The 16,139-nt window shown below is 58.6% G+C and overlaps 1 protein-coding gene across 1 annotated transcript; it reads right to left on the bottom strand.

The window, feature by feature from the left end:
- Nucleotides 1-6,938: 6,938 nt before the first annotated feature.
- On the bottom strand, nt 6,939-15,877 carry LOC138846546 (cocaine esterase-like). The gene is made up of 12 exons (XM_070062574.1): nt 15,685-15,877; nt 12,708-12,912; nt 11,677-11,815; nt 10,902-11,035; nt 10,562-10,820; nt 10,056-10,154; nt 9,646-9,786; nt 9,470-9,550; nt 9,105-9,249; nt 8,580-8,717; nt 8,027-8,099; nt 6,939-7,803 (listed from the first exon to the last, which is right to left on the bottom strand). The coding sequence occupies exons 1-12, from the start codon at nt 15,761-15,763 to the stop codon at nt 7,620-7,622; spliced, it is 1,677 nt and encodes a 558-aa protein (XP_069918675.1). The 5' UTR covers nt 15,764-15,877; the 3' UTR covers nt 6,939-7,619.
- Nucleotides 15,878-16,139: the final 262 nt, after the last annotated feature.

Below are 16,139 nucleotides of genomic sequence, written 5' to 3'. Positions count from 1 at the left end.
GCCCACGGCCCCACTGGAGGCAGCTGCACCCCAAATCACACAGGGTGTGGTGTGTGCACGGCTGCAGTTGGAAGCTGATTGTTGCTCCTTCCCCATGACTTGGCACCGCCCAGCCGCAGTGGGCAGCACCTGCTGAGCTGGTTGCTGAAAACCTGGGGCTCAGGGCAGACAGCTGGTGGAGCTGAGAACCACCTCTGCCTCTGCTGGGACACAGGTGTGTGGCTTCTAACCCTAGAGCGTCTCAGTAATGCAATGGTAGGCAGCAGGGCCTGAGAACCCGATGGTCCTCCCTCCTTGTGCCCCTTGATCAGAGACGAAGTATAGGCAGGAGTAGCAGGCCTGGGCAGTGAGGACATTCACAGTGGAGACCACCTCAGACGAGCTGGAGATGAGGCTGGGCAGCAGGGCCACCCCACTCTCCATGATGGCTCCGTGGAAGAGACCTTGGTACATGGGCGACACCACATGGGATGACACACTCATGCCACCTGCAGACTCGCCGAAAATGGTGACCCGGCCAGGGTTGCCTCCAAAGTGGGCGATATTCTGCTGGACCCAGCACAGTGCGGCCACTTGGTCCAGGTAGCCCCAGTTGCCGGCGGCGTGCTGGTCTCCAGTGCTGAGAAGTGGCAGGGACAGGGGTCACAGGGCTGTTCTGGTGCCACTCATCCGCAGTGCGCACCCCAGCCCCGGTCTCACCTGAAGAAGCCCAGGACTCCCAGGTGGTACTGGATGGTGACCACCACCACGTCCTCAAATGCTGCCAGTGCAGAACCGTCATACATGGAAGCCATGCCCATGGTCCGCCCACCACTGTGGATCTACACCATCACCTGGGGAAATCAAGGGCATACCACGTGGCTCCCTCCAAACTATCCTGCTCATCCTCACCCTAGTCTAACCAGTCTTGGGTCTGTGCAGGTGCCCAGCGCACTGAACTCTGGCCAGACTGCAGGATCTGGGCCATGAACCAGGGACCCAATGCCAGCAGGAAGGCCAGGCCTCCATCCTTTGAGTCCAACACCATGTTCAAAGCCTGGGTCCGTCAATTTCAACCCCCCCTGTGAGATGGACAAATAATGGCTGTCTATCTCATCAATCCACACAGATGCTCATCCTAGTGCCTTCCCTTCTTCAGGCCCCCACATCATCAGTGGCTGGGAGCTGTGGTGACCTCTGAGGGTAGCCAGGGGTCACTGAGTGTGCCTCCTGGGCATGAGGTGCTGCAGGTGTTCCAGGTTCATTCAAGACCATCAGTCTGACCTCTGACATCTCAACCCCTGGGATCCCATGCCAAAGGCTCAGCTGCCCACCGTGGGGGAGCAGCAGTTCTTGGCTCCCATAGTGAGAGGCTTCTGGACAGGGTGTGCTCACAGGAGGGCCCGTGCTCAGCTTCTCCTTTCTCATCTTCTAGCAGAAGGCAATGCCCTCCCACCCCGGCCGACCCTGCCCCACACTCACAGGCAGGTCAGAGCCCTCACGGGCATGTGCAGGCGAGTAGATGTTGAGGTACAGACAGTCCTCGGACATGGGGATTGAAGGCAGGGTGAGGTTCAGCTGCAGAACATCTTGACCCATCATAGCAAAGTTCTGTGGACACCTGGAGCCACCCAAGGCAGCCATTAGTCTAGAGCCTGGATCTAGTGTGCCCGACCCTCCTCGGGCCTCCTCCTAGAGCCCTTCCTACTCATGGGCCTCCCTAAGACACTTCCCACCAGGATCCAGGTCCTAGACTCTGGGTGAGCTGGGATGGTCCAACATCAGGGAACCTCAGGTGTCTGAGAGTCTGGGGACCACTCTTGACTGACAGGGGACTCTGTGGGAAGTCGTGACTTTCTTGAGGGGACACTCAGTGCTGGATGCCCAGACCCAGCCACGCCGGAGCAGGCCAGCCTGCCGCACATGAGCCTGGATGGACGGATGGCGTTTCCCCAGGAAGGGCAGTGGACGACCCTCACCTTCACTCTAGACTCAGGAACCTCCCCGTTCCCACAGTCTCCAGTCCTAAGGGCATACACGGGTCCCTGGCCAATGTCCTTGCCCTGTCGTTGGCTCAGTGACCATGACGACCCCCTCTGGTGCCCATCTCAGGGAGCTGCAGGATCTGCTGATGGAGTCGGGGCCTCCTACAAGCATGTGGAGCCAAGTGAACCTCACCCAGACACAGCGCCCCCTGCAGGCAGAGAGCCTGTGGCCTCTCCTGGACACGGGGAGAGCGTCTCTGCTTTTCTCTCTGTACCTGGATTTAATGTGCTCTGAGTGCCACGTTCTGGCCCCAAAGCATTTCATGGTCACTGAATCCAGAATCCTAAGCAGACTCACTGAATAACACACGAGGGAGCCATCACACACAGGGAAAGCTGGTTATGGGAGCTCTGTCCCAGACAGCTGGGCCTGGCCCAGACTCAAAGGATCTTTCCCCTGACCTCCCCCCAGGGCCGGAGCTCCCCTGTGCCCTGGGAGCGCTTACATGGCTGGGTGGGAGGTCCCATCTCTCACTCCACTCCAAGCTTCAGCAGGTTCAGGAGGTGCAAAGCGCAGCGGCCCCAGAAGTGGTTTGGCAAAGGGAATTCCCAGGAAGGTGTGGACGCCCGCATCGGTGCCTTCCACGTGGACCAGGCTCCCGCGCACCTGCCCCGTGTGTGTGTTCCGGATGGGGCTGGCAGGGTCCTGGCCTGTGGCCAGAGAGGTGTCAGGTGGGGGCTCCCCATGAGCTGCCCTCCCACACTGCTACTGTGGCCTCTCCTTGGCATCGGCACCTCAGCCTTGCCAAGGCCTCGGACCTACAAACACTGACCCGACCAACGTCCTGCATGAGAAACTCTCCCCATCTCCCAGCCAGCAGTGCTGTCCCTGAGCCCAGCCCAGGACATCCCACAGCTCCCGAGGCTCCTGGGACCTAGCACCCTCCCTGAGCACTAGGAGTCAGCGCAGGTGACAGCCCTGGGGGCGAGGAGAGCGTCCTTTCTGCTGACTGCCCTCGGTCCCAGGAGGTAGAGCTGTGAGCACCAGACTGACCAGGCTCCCCTGCTAGGAGGCTCATGCTCCAGGCAGCAAGAAGGGAAGAAAGGAAGCGTCCTCTAGGGGGCGGTGTAGTGGCGCTCGGGTGCACCCACAGCCTGCATGGCCAGCATCCCCTACACAGTTCCATCCTGGCTGCTTCACCCCGGATCTTGCTCCCTGATGCAGGTTCACTGCTGCTCTCATGCTGTCCCTCAAGGATCTGTGTTGTGCCACGAATCAGATATGAAAAGGTCGAGATGTTCTATGGTGAGGACTCAGCACCACATGCTGGTCTTCTCAAAAGAAGAAAAAAACTGCAGCGACCTCTAACAGCTGAACCTGATGGAGCCTCTAGGTACAATTCCTGTGTACACAGGGTGAGGGGACAGAGGAATGGTCAGAAGGCACCACAGGGACGGTGCCTCCCCCTCCAGAGAGAGCCAGGGGTACACCGGTTTCTCAACACAGGAATCAGGAGGAAGAGCACAGCGAGGCAGAGGGGGAGCTGAAGTGTGAGGGAGACTCAGCAACACACGACAACCGCACAGGGGTGCAGAGCGCGGGCGCGGGGGTGGGGAGGGGGCCTCTGCGCATCGCTACTGTAGGGAAACGGGACACCTGCTCTGGGAACCTGACGGGCAGTCCTGCAACACTTAACCTGGAGCTCCACCGCCCTGCAGGTCCCACCCTCGGTAGAAGCCCAAGGGAAGTGCCAACTGTTGGGCAGACACTTGGAGCAGCAGTAGCAAGGCCGCTGGGATGCTCCCCTCCTAACAGAGCGGGCGTCTGAGGGAGACTGTGGAGGGGAGAGCTCTTTCTCACTCTGTCTCTCCCTCTTTTCCTGTCTCAATGCCTTTGTCAGTAGAAATCGGGGCCTGCACTGTGGCGCTGCAGGTTAACGTCCTGACCTGGCACGATCTCTCTGTCTCTCTGCTTCTCCTCTCTCTGTGTAACTCTGATTTGCAAATAAACAAATAAATCTTTTAAAAAATCAGCAGAAATCAATCATCCCCAGCCCATGGAAGCTGACTCCTCCTCGGGAGGAACCTCCCATGTCACAGTAGGCGATGCCCGGCCACAAGGGTGCTCTGGGCCCCTGGGTCAGGGAGAGGAGAGCCTGGCCCCGGAGCGGGTGAGTAAACAGCGCCTCTGTCCTGAGCTGGTCCCAACCTTGTGCTTGTCGTTCGCCCCAACCATGGAGGACAGCGCTGCCTGCAGCAGCAGTTCCGGCTGTGAGGCTGACAGTGAGCTGAGCTCAGCAGAGTCCACGGAGGACAGGGGCGGCTTCTGTGCAGATGCTGCGTGTTTCCTGCCCCGGACACGCACAGCGACTCCCAGGGACCTTGGGAACAACTGCTCCCTCTCTGCGTGGGGACCCAGCCCCAGATATTACTTTATTAGGAACCACAGTGATGTGGGGAGATGATCTGCCTGGAAGGTCCTGGTCGCCGGGAGAGTCTGTGCATTGCAGGGCAGGCGGGGAGCCCGTGGGTGAGCATGGAGGGGGAGGAGTGGGGCCTGTGCTGGGGATTAGGTAGGGAGAGGGTGGGGTTAGAGACCTGGGCCTTTAGAATGAGGAGCAAATGGATCAAGCACACACCCCATGGGTAATACCCACGTGGGCTGATTCATGATAAAACACATGCCAGGTTCTAGGGTGGAGTCACGTTTGCCCTGGAACCTTAGCCTGCATATGTCTCTGCCAGGCGCACGGGGTCAGAGGAGACCCTGGCTTACAGATGGGCTTCTGGATTGGCACCAGGGGCTTTGAATTTTCAGGTCCAGTTACCACGACTGGGGCCACCTTGTGGGGCAGGGAGCCGCTCTGCCAAGGGAATGCAGCCCCGGAGACAAATGGTCCCAGGGCCGGTTCCTCACTGTCGGAGTCACTTGCTCCAGCAGCCTGGAGCCCAGGGAACCTCCCCAGCTCCCACGCTGCTGCCTGCCTCCCGGGCTGCCGACTAGGAGCTGTACTGCTCAGAGCCCTTATGTTGGGCTCAGTCCTCTGTGTTTGTATCCTCGGGCAGCCCCGACCCTCCACAGCCTCAGGTGCCAGCCCTGTCACTTCCACTGGCTTCAGCTACCCAGGTGTTGTTTTTCTGCGGCCGCAGGCTCTAATTGCGGGATTGGGCAGTACTGATCCTGGTTCCTGTTACTGCCGGCGGGATCCTCACTGGGTACCAGGACGAGGAGGAGTAGCAGGAGCCTGCAGGTCACGGTGCCCTAAGCCTGTCGCTGTGTCCACATGGTCTGAGGCAGGTCCGCAGGTGGGGCTCTGTGCCCAGAGGCTGCCTGGAGTGCTCCAGGGGCAGATCCTGGCCCAGCCCAGGACAGGCAGGGAACAGGCGGGGGTGGGGTGGGGCTTGTAGGCCTTGCAGGAGAGCAGGACTGAGAGGACTGGGCCTGGCGGGGCTGCCTCCTCTGGCTCCTCTCCTGGCCTCTGCCTCCCTGGCTCCTGCCTCCCTGGCTCCTGGCTCCTCTGGGTGTCCAATCCCTCTCCTCAGTCCTGGAGTCACCAAGTTTACTGTCCTCGCCGGCTGACTCCAGGATAGTGTAGGGATGGACAGCAAGCAGCACTGGGCTGTGACTGGACACCCTGGAGGCCTTCTCTGAGAATCTATTTTTAAAAAAGATGTATTTATTTATTTGAAAGGCAGAGTTCCAGAGAGTAAAGGAGAGATAAGGGAGTGATTTTTTTTTTAATATTTGCTTATTTTACGTGAAAGTCACAGATACACAGAGAGAGAGGCAAAAGCAGAGAGAGAGGTCTTCTTTCTGCTGGTTCACTCCCCACATGGCTACAATGGCCAGGCTGTGCCGATCTGAAGCCCGGAGCCAGGAGCTTCCTCCAGGACTCCCATGCGGCTGCAGGGGCCCAAGGACCTGGGCCATCCTCACTGCTTTCCCAGGCTACAGCTGAGACCTAGTTCAGAATGGAGCAGCCAGGTGTCAAACTGGTGCCCATTTGGGATGCCAGCACTACAGTCCAGGGCATTAACCCACTGAGCCACACTGCCAGCCCCTGCTATCAATTTTTATATCACTTTCCCAGGATGTACCTGTGGGTCAGCTGACCCAGGAAGGAGAAGCCATGATGGAAACAGGGAAGTGAAATTCTGGATGGAGGGGCCATAACCATCCCTTCAGTATTCCCACAGGTGAGATCCCACCCCACTGGGTTATGCATTTAGGGCACCGCCCCCTGAGATGAGAAAGGGGAGGGCCCTCTCTGCCCCTGGCTGTGCTTGGGAATCCTCCTTGGGCTGCCTCTTCCTCTCTTCCTCCTGGCAACCCTGGCCCATTCCTGCTGAGGGTCTCTCCGTGGGTGGCGGCCCTCAGTAGGCGTGCAGGTGTGGTCACGCTCTCTGTGCTTGAAATCAAAGCTGCTTTTGTGCACTGCCTGTGGCTGCTGCTGCTGTGAATCCTCATCTCCATGGGGACAAGAACCTTGAGTAAAATGTAAGACCCAGGGCCCACACCTTCCCCACCGGGCACCCAGCAGGGTACGTGTGGTCCTGTGACAGCAGTGGGGGTCCGGGAGTCAGCCTGAGTGTAGGAAACATCAGGCTCCCTGCAGGAAGGAGGAGCAGCCTGGGCACGGGAGCCCCCAGGGGAAGTGGACCCTGGCTCATGAAGGCTGACTTTGTGCTCCCTGAGAACTGGCCTTGACCTCTGCTCAGCCCAGGGCTCTCTCAGCCACCATGGCCAGGGCTAGCCCAGGCCAAAGTCCAGAGGGAGAAACATTATCTGTGTACCCCACGTGGGTGGCAGGGGCCCAAGCCCTTGGGCCCTCCTCTGCTGCTTTCCCAGGTGCCTTACTAGAGATCTGGATCAGGAGTATAGCAGTTGGAACCTCAACTGTCACTCATATGAGATGCCAGCGACATGCTTAGAGGCTTGAACCCCTGTGCAAAGCAACAGCCCTATACTCTAGGTTACTGCATTAATGATTCATGGTATCCCAGCTGTGCAGGTAACCAGGTGTCTCTTGAGAGCTGAGGGTCTAAAAAAAAGTGGCAGGTTCACTCAGGTGAATGTGACTCAGTGTGAAAGGACTAGAACCCTTTATTTGTGCTGCATGGATGGGATTGAGGGCGCCACTCATGGCAGCCTGCAGGGACGAAGCCACGGTGACTCGTGGAGTCCGGGTCCTCTGTGGCCTCTAAGAGATGTGAGATCACAGGCATGCTGGGAGGAGGAGTAGGGGGAGGGCTTGAGGCACCCAGGGGTGGGCAACAATGCCCAACCCAGCTCCTTCCTTGTGGGGAGGGCCTGGGGCTGGGAGGAGAGGAGAGGGAGGGTGCGGAGAAGGTGGAGGGGCAAGAAGCAGGAGGGGCCCAGGGCACAGTGGGTGTTGAGGAAGCTGGGCGGGCACTGGTGTTGCCCAACACAGCTCCAAGGAGGGTGTATGGAATGTGTCTCACACGAGGGACCCAGGGCAGGCTTGGCAATGAACCTCAAGCCGTGAGTTCCCCCCAATGGTCAGCTGAGTTGACAGAGGCAGGGAGGATTGAGTGGCCACGTTAGAGTGCCCAATACATTCTCTGTGGATGTGTGTGAGTGCATCGGGGCCCCACCTGCACTGGAGCCCCTGTCCCCCACCCCCACACAGGCAGCTACAGCTCTGTGTGCTGCTCAGCTCCTCTTAGCTCCTGGACCCTCTGGGGCAGGGTGTGGGTCCAGAACTGGAGCCTGCGGGCCTTCAGGGCCTGGCCCACTGCAGGCTGCACGTTCAGCTGCAGGTATCGCTCGTCCTGGTCGAACATGGGCCAGTGTGGCAGGCCCTCGCCATTGGGGTTCCTGCAGACAAGACACAGACGTGAGCTGCTCGTGGCCCACCCCAAGGTCACTGGGAGATGGGAAGAGTGTGCCTGGTCCCATGGCCCCTGTGAGTGCCAGTGGGTCCTGCAGCTGGCGAGGGACTGTCACATGACTTAGGTCCCTGGATCCTGGTGAGGTCCCCCCAGAGGAGGGAGGGCAGAGGGTCCCAGGTCCCTGGGGATTTGAAGGGGGGTTTTCTCACCCGTTGTGAGCAAAGTTGGCCCAGTACTTCATCACCCTCCTGCTCAGCAGCTCCTCCTCCTCAGTGAGGGGCACTGCAGAGGGGAGGGCCAGGGTCAGCTCGGCCACCCCAGTCCTGCAGCCCATCATGCACCACGCTCCAGCCCAGGTGGAGTAGACCCTCGGCTACTTGCAACCTGTTTGTCTTTCCTTCACCATTAGGACCAGCCTTTGTCATTTTCATGTCCCATTCATCCCCTAAGTCATCGACTCTGCATATTTCTTTACCAAGACGGTTGCTTCCCTCTGTCCCTGGGACATTTGTAAGGAAACAGACCTGACTTTGAACCCATGTGCACCCAGGCAGGACACTTATCCCTGGGAGGGCTCAGGAGGAGGGAGCAGAGGCTGCATCATGGGGGCTCTCAGACCCAAACCTGGCTCCGCCCTCTGAGCTATAAGACTTTGGAACCTGGATCCCATCTGAGCCTCCTGCTTTCATCCCAATGGGGGGTGCAGAGCCCCTCAGAGAGAGCCTGGACCTCATCCCATCCTGGTAATGGAGGAAGATTCACCTTTGCTGCCAAAGAAATGTGATCTGAACACAAAGAGCAGCTCATCGCCGTGGTCGGCCCTCACGTGGGGCGGCCTGAGGTCCTTTGTGAAGCTGGGTTGATGCTGGAACTCGTAGAAGTAGACAGGGGCATGGGAACCTGGGGATGGACAGGGAGATGCGTGACCATGGGAACCACACATCACGGCCACACTAGGCTGGGTCCTGGCAGTATAGCAGAATCCCGGGTGGAGCAGGTGCAGTGGGCATGACCTGGATTAGATCTCGCCTTGTGCTTCGTGGCTATGAGGTTTGGGAACAGTGAGTGGAGCTCACTCAGATGTCGCCTCCTAGTTCAATAAAGGACATATCCATCTCCAGGTTCAGTCATGGGGGTTTAGTGAGAGGAGTGACACCAAGTCCCCGGCACTCTGGGGCCCACTTAAGACATGGATCAGGACCTGCACAGGGCAGGTGTCACCCTCAGGAAAGGACCCAGCTCTGAGCTGCCCCTAGCGAGTGAGGCCTCAGTCCCAGATGAACTCACGCTGGAAATGTGCTACTCGGAGTGCAGGCACCACGAACATGGCGTCTGCCATCATCTCCTGGAACTGGGCCATGAGGGTCTTGGGGTCCTCATTGCTCCCCATGTACTCGTCCATCAACAGGTCCCCCAAAGCGGGAGGCAGCATCTGGCCCAGGGGAAGGGGAAGGAGTGAGGGGAGCAGCTCCTGGGAGGGAGGCAGCAGGCTCAGGCTGGGGGACGGAGGTCCTGTATAGTCAGAAACTGGGGGAAGAACCAGGCTCCAGGAGACCCCACCCAAACACACGGCAGAACCTTTGTTCCCAGAGTCCCTGTGTGGGCAGGTGTCTGGGATGCGCTCTGTTGTGGCAGGAGCCTGGGGGCCTCACCAGCTGTTTTGTTACTTGATGCGTAATCTCCTGCATCGCCTGTCTGTCTCTCTCCTCTTGAGGGTCAATGGCAAATAGGAGCTGATGGAGAGGTGAGAGTCCCATGTTGGCATGGCTGTGCCTAGAGTTTTGAAGCCCAAAAACCTGCCCACCACATGGGCAATATGGGCACTCACCTTGGGGATGACCCAGCCATACTCATCATTGTTGACACCAATGATGCTGGGGACGGGTTGAAAGTCAGCCGAGGCCAGCAGTTCCTTGGGGTGTCTGGGCAGGAAGACTCCGTCCACCACCCCTGGGATGAGCATGAAGGGCTGTGGAGTCACACGGGTCAGGGAGAAAGTTTTTGTTGCAGGTATTTTACGCTGCCCTCCTTGTAAATCCCCCAAGCCTGGCTGAGCCCAGGCTGAGCCCAGGTTGCTCCCTCCCACCATGGGGTCCCCCGCCTGGTATACAGGACTGTGCCTCCTGTTCCCTTCCAGGGCTGGGATGTCAGGAGGGCATGGATGGGAGGTAGCAGCCCCAGGGACTATGAGGTTCACACAAGCCCATCACCCCCTCACCCACGTGCACGGGGCCCAACCTGGGTGATGGCCAGCATCTCCTCTTCACTCTTGGCCCGCAAGCAGCGCACCAGGGTCTCAGAGTCCACCTGGCCACAGCCAGACAGGTTGGCCACCACCTGTAATGGGACCACACAGGGGCTGGCACAGCCATGCTGGAGACTGGGGTTGCCCACGGCCCCATTGAAGGCAGCTGCACCCCAAATCACACAGGGTGTGGTGTGTGCTCGGCTGCAGTGGAAGCTGATTGTTGCTCCTTCCCCATGACTTGGCACCGCCCAGCCACAGTGGGCAGCACCTGCTGTGCTGGTTGCTGACAACCTGGGGCTCAGGCGGGCAGAGTGGCAGAGCCAAGAATCACCTCTGTTACCACTGGGGCTCAGATGGCACATTCTGACCCCAGACCTCCTCAGCAGTTCGCAGATAGGCAGCAGTGCCTGTGTACCCAATGACCTCATAGTGACCACTTCAGCAAGACTAAGAGAGGCAGGAGCAGCAGTGCTGGCTGGGCAGTGAGGACACTCACTGTGGAGACCACCTCAGATGAGCTGGTGATGAGGCCGGGCATTAGGGCCACCCCACTCTCCATGATGGCTCCGTGGAAGAGACCTTGGGACATGGGTGACAGCATATGGGATGACACACTCGTGCCACCTGCAGAATCGCCGATAATGGTGACCCGGCCAGGGTTGCCTCCAAAGTGGGCGATATTCCGCTGTACCCAGCGCAGTGCAGCCACTTGGTCCAGGTAGCCCCAGTTGCCGGTGGCGTGCTGGTCTCCAGTGCTGAGAAGTGGAAGGGATAGCGGTCAGAGGGCTGTCCTGGTGCCACTCTTCCCGCAGTGCCCACCCCAGCCCTGGTCTCACCTGAAGAAGCCCAGGACTCCCAGGCGGTACTGGATGGTGACCATCACCACATCCTCAAATGCCGCCAGCGCAGAACCGTCATACAAGGAAGCCATGCCCATAGTCAACGCACCACCGTGGATCCACACCATCACCTGGGGGGTCAAGGATGGACCTTGTGGCTCCCCCCAGTGTAAAGCCTGCTCATCTCCAAATTGATCTAACCAATTTTGGGATCTGTGCAGGTGCCCAGCACACTGAACTCCACCCAGACAGCAGGATCTGGGCCATGAGCCAGGGACCCAGTGCCAGCAGGAAGGCCAAGCCTCCCATCCTTGGAGTTCTAGCCCTTGTTTCAGAGCTTGGCTGCATCAATTCCAGAACCTGCAGTGAGGTGGAAAGCTAAGGGCTGAGTCTTGGTCCTTCCATATGGATGTTATTCAAAGTGCCCTCCCTCCCCAGGGGCTGCCCAAGCATCCATGGCTGATGTCCTGTGTGACCTCCAAGGTCAGCCCTCACCACACAGCAGAGTGAGTCTCCTGGGCGTGAGGATGATGGCAGTATCCTGGGGCCTTCCAGGACCCACTCATTCTGACCTCTGACAGCAGACAGGCCCCTGGGACCCCACGCCCAGGCCTCAGCTGCCCAGCATGGGGGAGCAGCTCTTTTTGGCTCTGAGAGTGAGAGGCTTCTGGACAGGGTGTGCTCACAGGACACCCGTGCTCAGCTTCTCCTTTCTCATCTTCTAGCAGAAGGCAATGCACTCCCACCCCGGCCCACCCTCCCCCACACTCACAGGCAGGTCAGAGCCCTCACGGGCATGTGCAGGCGAGTAGATGTTGAGGTACAGGCAGTCCTCGGACATGGGGATGGAAGGCGGGGTGAAGTTCAGCAGCAGAACATCTTGATCCATTATAGCCAAGTCCTGCAGACACCTGGAGCCACACAAGGCAAGATGTTAGTCCAGTGCTCTGCAGTGGCCCACACCAGACCCTCCCCATCCCCTGCCTCCTGCAACGCTGCTCACTCATGGTCCTACTCTACGCCCTTCCCACCATGATACACCTCTTAGACTCTGGGCAAGTCGGGATGGCGCCAACATCCAGGGAGCCTCAGGTGTGTGAGGGACTTGGGCACCACTTCCAGACTCTCAGGAGACTTGAGGGAGGTTGTGACTGCAGTGACACTCAGTGGAGGTGACATCAGTGCTGGATGCCCAGACCCTGCCATGCCCGGAGCAGGCCAGCCTCCCATACACGCTGCCTGGGTGGACGGATGGCGTTTCTCCAGGAAGGCCAGGTGGGCTTCTGTGGCCTTAATTCTAGATTCTCTGGGAACCTCATCGCTCCCACACTCTCATTCGTAAGGACAGACAAATGTCCCTTGGTCAGTGTCCCTTGGCTCAGTGACCATGGCAGCCACCAATGTTCCCTTCTCAGGGACCTGCAGGGTTTGCTGCTGGAAGTCAGCGAGAGCAGGGACTCCTACAGATGTCATGGAGCCAAGCTGGCCCTCACCCAGAGCCAGCGCCCCTGGCTGCACAGAACCTGTGGAGAAAGTGAACGAGGGGAGGTGGGTCTCTGCTTCTCTCTGCAGCACCTGGAGCTCACGCCCTCTGAGTGTCAAGTCCTGGGCAGGAGCCTGGCAGCAGCCAGGAGCCTCCTGAGCCTTCGCAGGCTTGCTGGAATCTTGCACATGGCAATCCTGCACACAGGAGGATCGTGGCTTTCAGGTGTGAGTTAAAGGACAGCTGGGCTGGCCCACTGCTCAAAGGATCTCCTCCCCCACCCCCGGTCCAGAGCTTCCCTATGCCCTGGGAGGGCTTACATGGCTGGGTGGGAGGTCCCGTCCCTCACTCCACTCCAAGCTTCAGCAGGTTCAGGAGGTGCAAACCGCAGCGGCCCCAGAGGTGGCTTGGCAAAGGGAATTCCCAGGAAGGTGTGGACGCCCGCATCGGTGCCTTCCACGTGGACCAGGCTCCCGCGCACTTGCCCCGTGTGCGTGTTCCGGATGGGGCTGGCAGAGTCCTGGCCTGTGGGCAGATTGGTGCATCAGGTGGGGGCTCCCCATGAGCTGCCCTCCCACACTGCTGCTGTGGCCTCTCCTTGGCATCAGCACCTCGGCCTTGCCAAGGCCTCGGACCTACAAACAGATTTCCTGCAAGTGCCTTATGATTCCACTCAAATGAGCGGTCAGAAATAGCGTATCCATAGTGATAGGAAGCAGAGCAGTGTGTTTCTGATGCTGAGGCCGGGATCGCACCGAGTGGAAGAACTGACAGAGTGATCTCTGTGAATGGAATAAACAGCCATGGAAGTGCACAGTGGACATTGTGCAAGGCCCTGGGAACCTTGCTGGCCCCTGAGCAGGAGGCCCTAGGCTGGGTGGGTGGACAGAAGCCCACGATACCAGTCACCTTTTTCCACTCATGGTTTTTAATTACATTCTTCCTCTATGTGGGCTCAGTAACCATAGAAGCAATGAACTTTTCAGACCGAAAATATTCAGGAAAATATATTGTGTGTCTGTGCTCAGTATTACAGACTTTTCTCTCACTCTTCCTGACGCTGATATAACAATTACTCACCCAGCACTTGCGTTGTGTGGTAGAACTCATCTGGGAATGATTTAACGTGTGCCAGAGAACTGTGGCACATACACGCAAACACGATGCGGCTTTCCGTACAGAAGTCGAGCGTCCCAGTTTTGGAATAGGCGCTCTGGAATTTAGGAATAGACTCCCAGTTCAGGAATAGACTCCCAGTTTAGGAATAGACTCCCAGTTCAGGAATAGACTCCCAGTTCAGGAATAGACTCCCAGTTCAGGAATAGCCTGCAGCCTGCTGGAGGACCAGCAGAACGCACCCCTCATCTGATGCACCCTGTGGCCAATCTCAGACACACCCACCTGTGGCCAAATCAGACTTTATTATTGGTGTGGCTGGGCCAGGGAGTTAAGAGTCTTTGCTTCAAACTCCCCTTCCTCTGGCTCACGGAAGGGGCTTTTATACACACACACAGAGCGTAAGCTGGGAAATGGGGTGGGGGGAGTCTGAGCTCTAGGTAGTGTCCTTAGCATTCATCTCCCTGAGCTGTGGCTCTCTATGGGCCAATTTGTACCTGGATTTCAGACACGCACACACCCTGTGTCCTTTCAGTGTCAACCTGGTGACTGTTCCGTCCTGAGTGGTCATCTACTTTGTTTGCCCTAAGATTTATTTATGTGTTTGTGTGAAAGGCAGAGCTACTTACAGAGAGAGGGAGGAAGGAAAAGAGACTCAGAGATCTTGCACCCACAGGTTTACTCCCCAAAGGGCCACAATGGCTGGGGCTGGGCCAGACCAAAGCCAGGAGCCTGCAACTCCATCCAGGTCTCCCAAGCACTTGGACCATGTTCCTCAGTTTTCCCAGGGGCGTCAGCAGGGAGCGGGATCAGAAGTGGAACAGTCAGGACTCAAACCTGCGCTCACGTGGGATGCTAGCTTCGCAGGTGGCAGCTTAACCCTCTGGGCTTCCACGCTGCCCCCTCGATTGTTTCTTTGAGGAATAAGACTTTTGCAGGAATAAAAAACAACTTCCTCATTAGAATACGGCCAGGGGATTTATTTTTGTGTTATTGGCGGGGGAGTGGACATGAGGCTCCTCCAGGGAGAAACTGGGCCTTTTTTTTTTAATCTTTGGGAGACTCTGTGACAACACCAAGAGACAACTGGATTCTTTCCGAGCATGAGAGCAACAGGAAATACTGTTTGAGCCACTGGGGCTGGAGTTTCGGCCCCGCAGCTTAACCTGCCGCTGGTCACACCAGCATCCCGCATCAGAGTGCCTGTTGGATCCCAGCTGTTGTGCTTCTGATCCAGCTCCCTGCTCCAAGCCTGAGAAGGCAGTGGAAGCTGGCCCAGGTCCTCGGGCCTGATTCCTGGTTCCCACAGGGCCCATCCCCAAGTGTTGCAGCCATCTAGGGAGTGAACCGGCAGATGGAAGCGCACTCGCTCTCTGGTCTCCCTCTCTCTGTCAATTTTCAAATAAGTAAATATTTAAAAATCGATAAATGAATAAAAATGGCAACTGCATGGCCGGGCTGAGCTTCCTGCCAGGCTCAGACATCCGTGAGAGTCTGGGCAAAGGGCGGGGAATGGTGGAATTCCAGCTGGGCTGGGCACAGGGGAGGGTGAGTGTGGAGCCCCTGGGCAGAGTAGATTGGGACAGGGTGGGGGAGAAGGCCTGTCAACCTAGAGCATTCAGGGTCGGACACCCAGGCCCCATCTCACCTGGGTGAGCTCTGGTAAGGTCAGGGAGGGCCCGGGCAGGCACTGAGCCCCTGGTCTTTGCCTTCAAGTGGAAGCCTCTGGCCCCAGGGCAGCCGGGTGGGCTGAGGGGCCCTGTGGCTTCTGAGATCAGCCGGGGCCCCCATGCTCCCTGCTATTAACCTTCAGAGGGGACCGGGTGCCTCTGGCCAAGGGCACCCAAGAGAGTCCCTGGCAAGGCGAAGATGTTGATAATTGTTTTCAGGACCGCGGGTCGGGGCTCCAACAGCCACACACACAGGAAGGGAATGCCTGGACCACTCAACCCAAGTTGCCCTCTTAGAGCCCCTCCTGTTAGGTGCACTCCTCGGTGTCTGGGGCCTCGGGCAGCCCTGACACTCTACAAGCCTCAGGGGCCCACCCTGGGTGCTGGGGTCTGCGCTGTCACTTCTGACCCCTCCACCAGCCCTGGTGCTGCCCTCCTGCGGCCGCAGGCTCTAACTGCGGGATTGGGCAGGTCTGACCCGGATCCCTGTTGCCGCCTGCGGGAGCCTCACCATTGGCCGGGACAAGGAGGAGCAGCAGGAGCCCGCAGACCAGGGCGCAGAGCCGCGTGTCCATTCGGTGCGTCCCCATGGTCCCAGGCAGGTCCGCGTGTGCACTGCTGCAGCCCTGAGGCTGTCCCAGGTACTCCAGGTTGAGGATCAGGACCTCACCCAACCTGCCCAAAAGGGAGTTTGGCCTGGGCGGGGAGCAGGCGGGACGAACCTGGGGGCGGGGCTTGGGGGCCAGGCTAGAGTGGGACTGAGCAGGCAGAGGCCAGCACACCGGTGAGGAATGGCCTCCTCCCCTCTATCAGGCCCCTGCGTGCTGTGCCGGGACCCTCCCCTCTGTCCTGGGGTTCCTGTGCTCACTGTTCTGGCAGCTGTGGCCCAGGAGGTGGAGAGCAGGGAGCAATGGGCTGTGACTGCAAACACCGGGAGAGTCTGGGGCAAGATCAGGACCCCTCCTA

This window comes from Oryctolagus cuniculus, chromosome 18, assembly GCF_964237555.1.
Source record: "Oryctolagus cuniculus chromosome 18, mOryCun1.1, whole genome shotgun sequence".
NCBI classification, from domain to species: Eukaryota; Metazoa; Chordata; class Mammalia; order Lagomorpha; family Leporidae; genus Oryctolagus; species Oryctolagus cuniculus.
This window is presented reverse-complemented; position numbering and strand designations above follow the sequence as displayed.

Excerpts from the sequence above, each read along its gene's own strand:
- LOC138846546 (XM_070062574.1), bottom strand. The coding sequence starts at position 15,763 with ATGGGGACGCACCGAATGGACACGCGGCTCTGCGCCCTGGTCTGCGGG. Across the intron at positions 10,821-10,901 it reads GGAGTCCTGGGCTTCTTCAG|CACTGGAGACCAGCACGCCA; the intron begins GTGAGACCAGGG and ends TCCACTTCTCAG. Across the intron at positions 9,787-10,055 it reads AGATGCTGGCCATCACCCAG|CCCTTCATGCTCATCCCAGG; the intron begins GTTGGGCCCCGT and ends GTGACTCCACAG.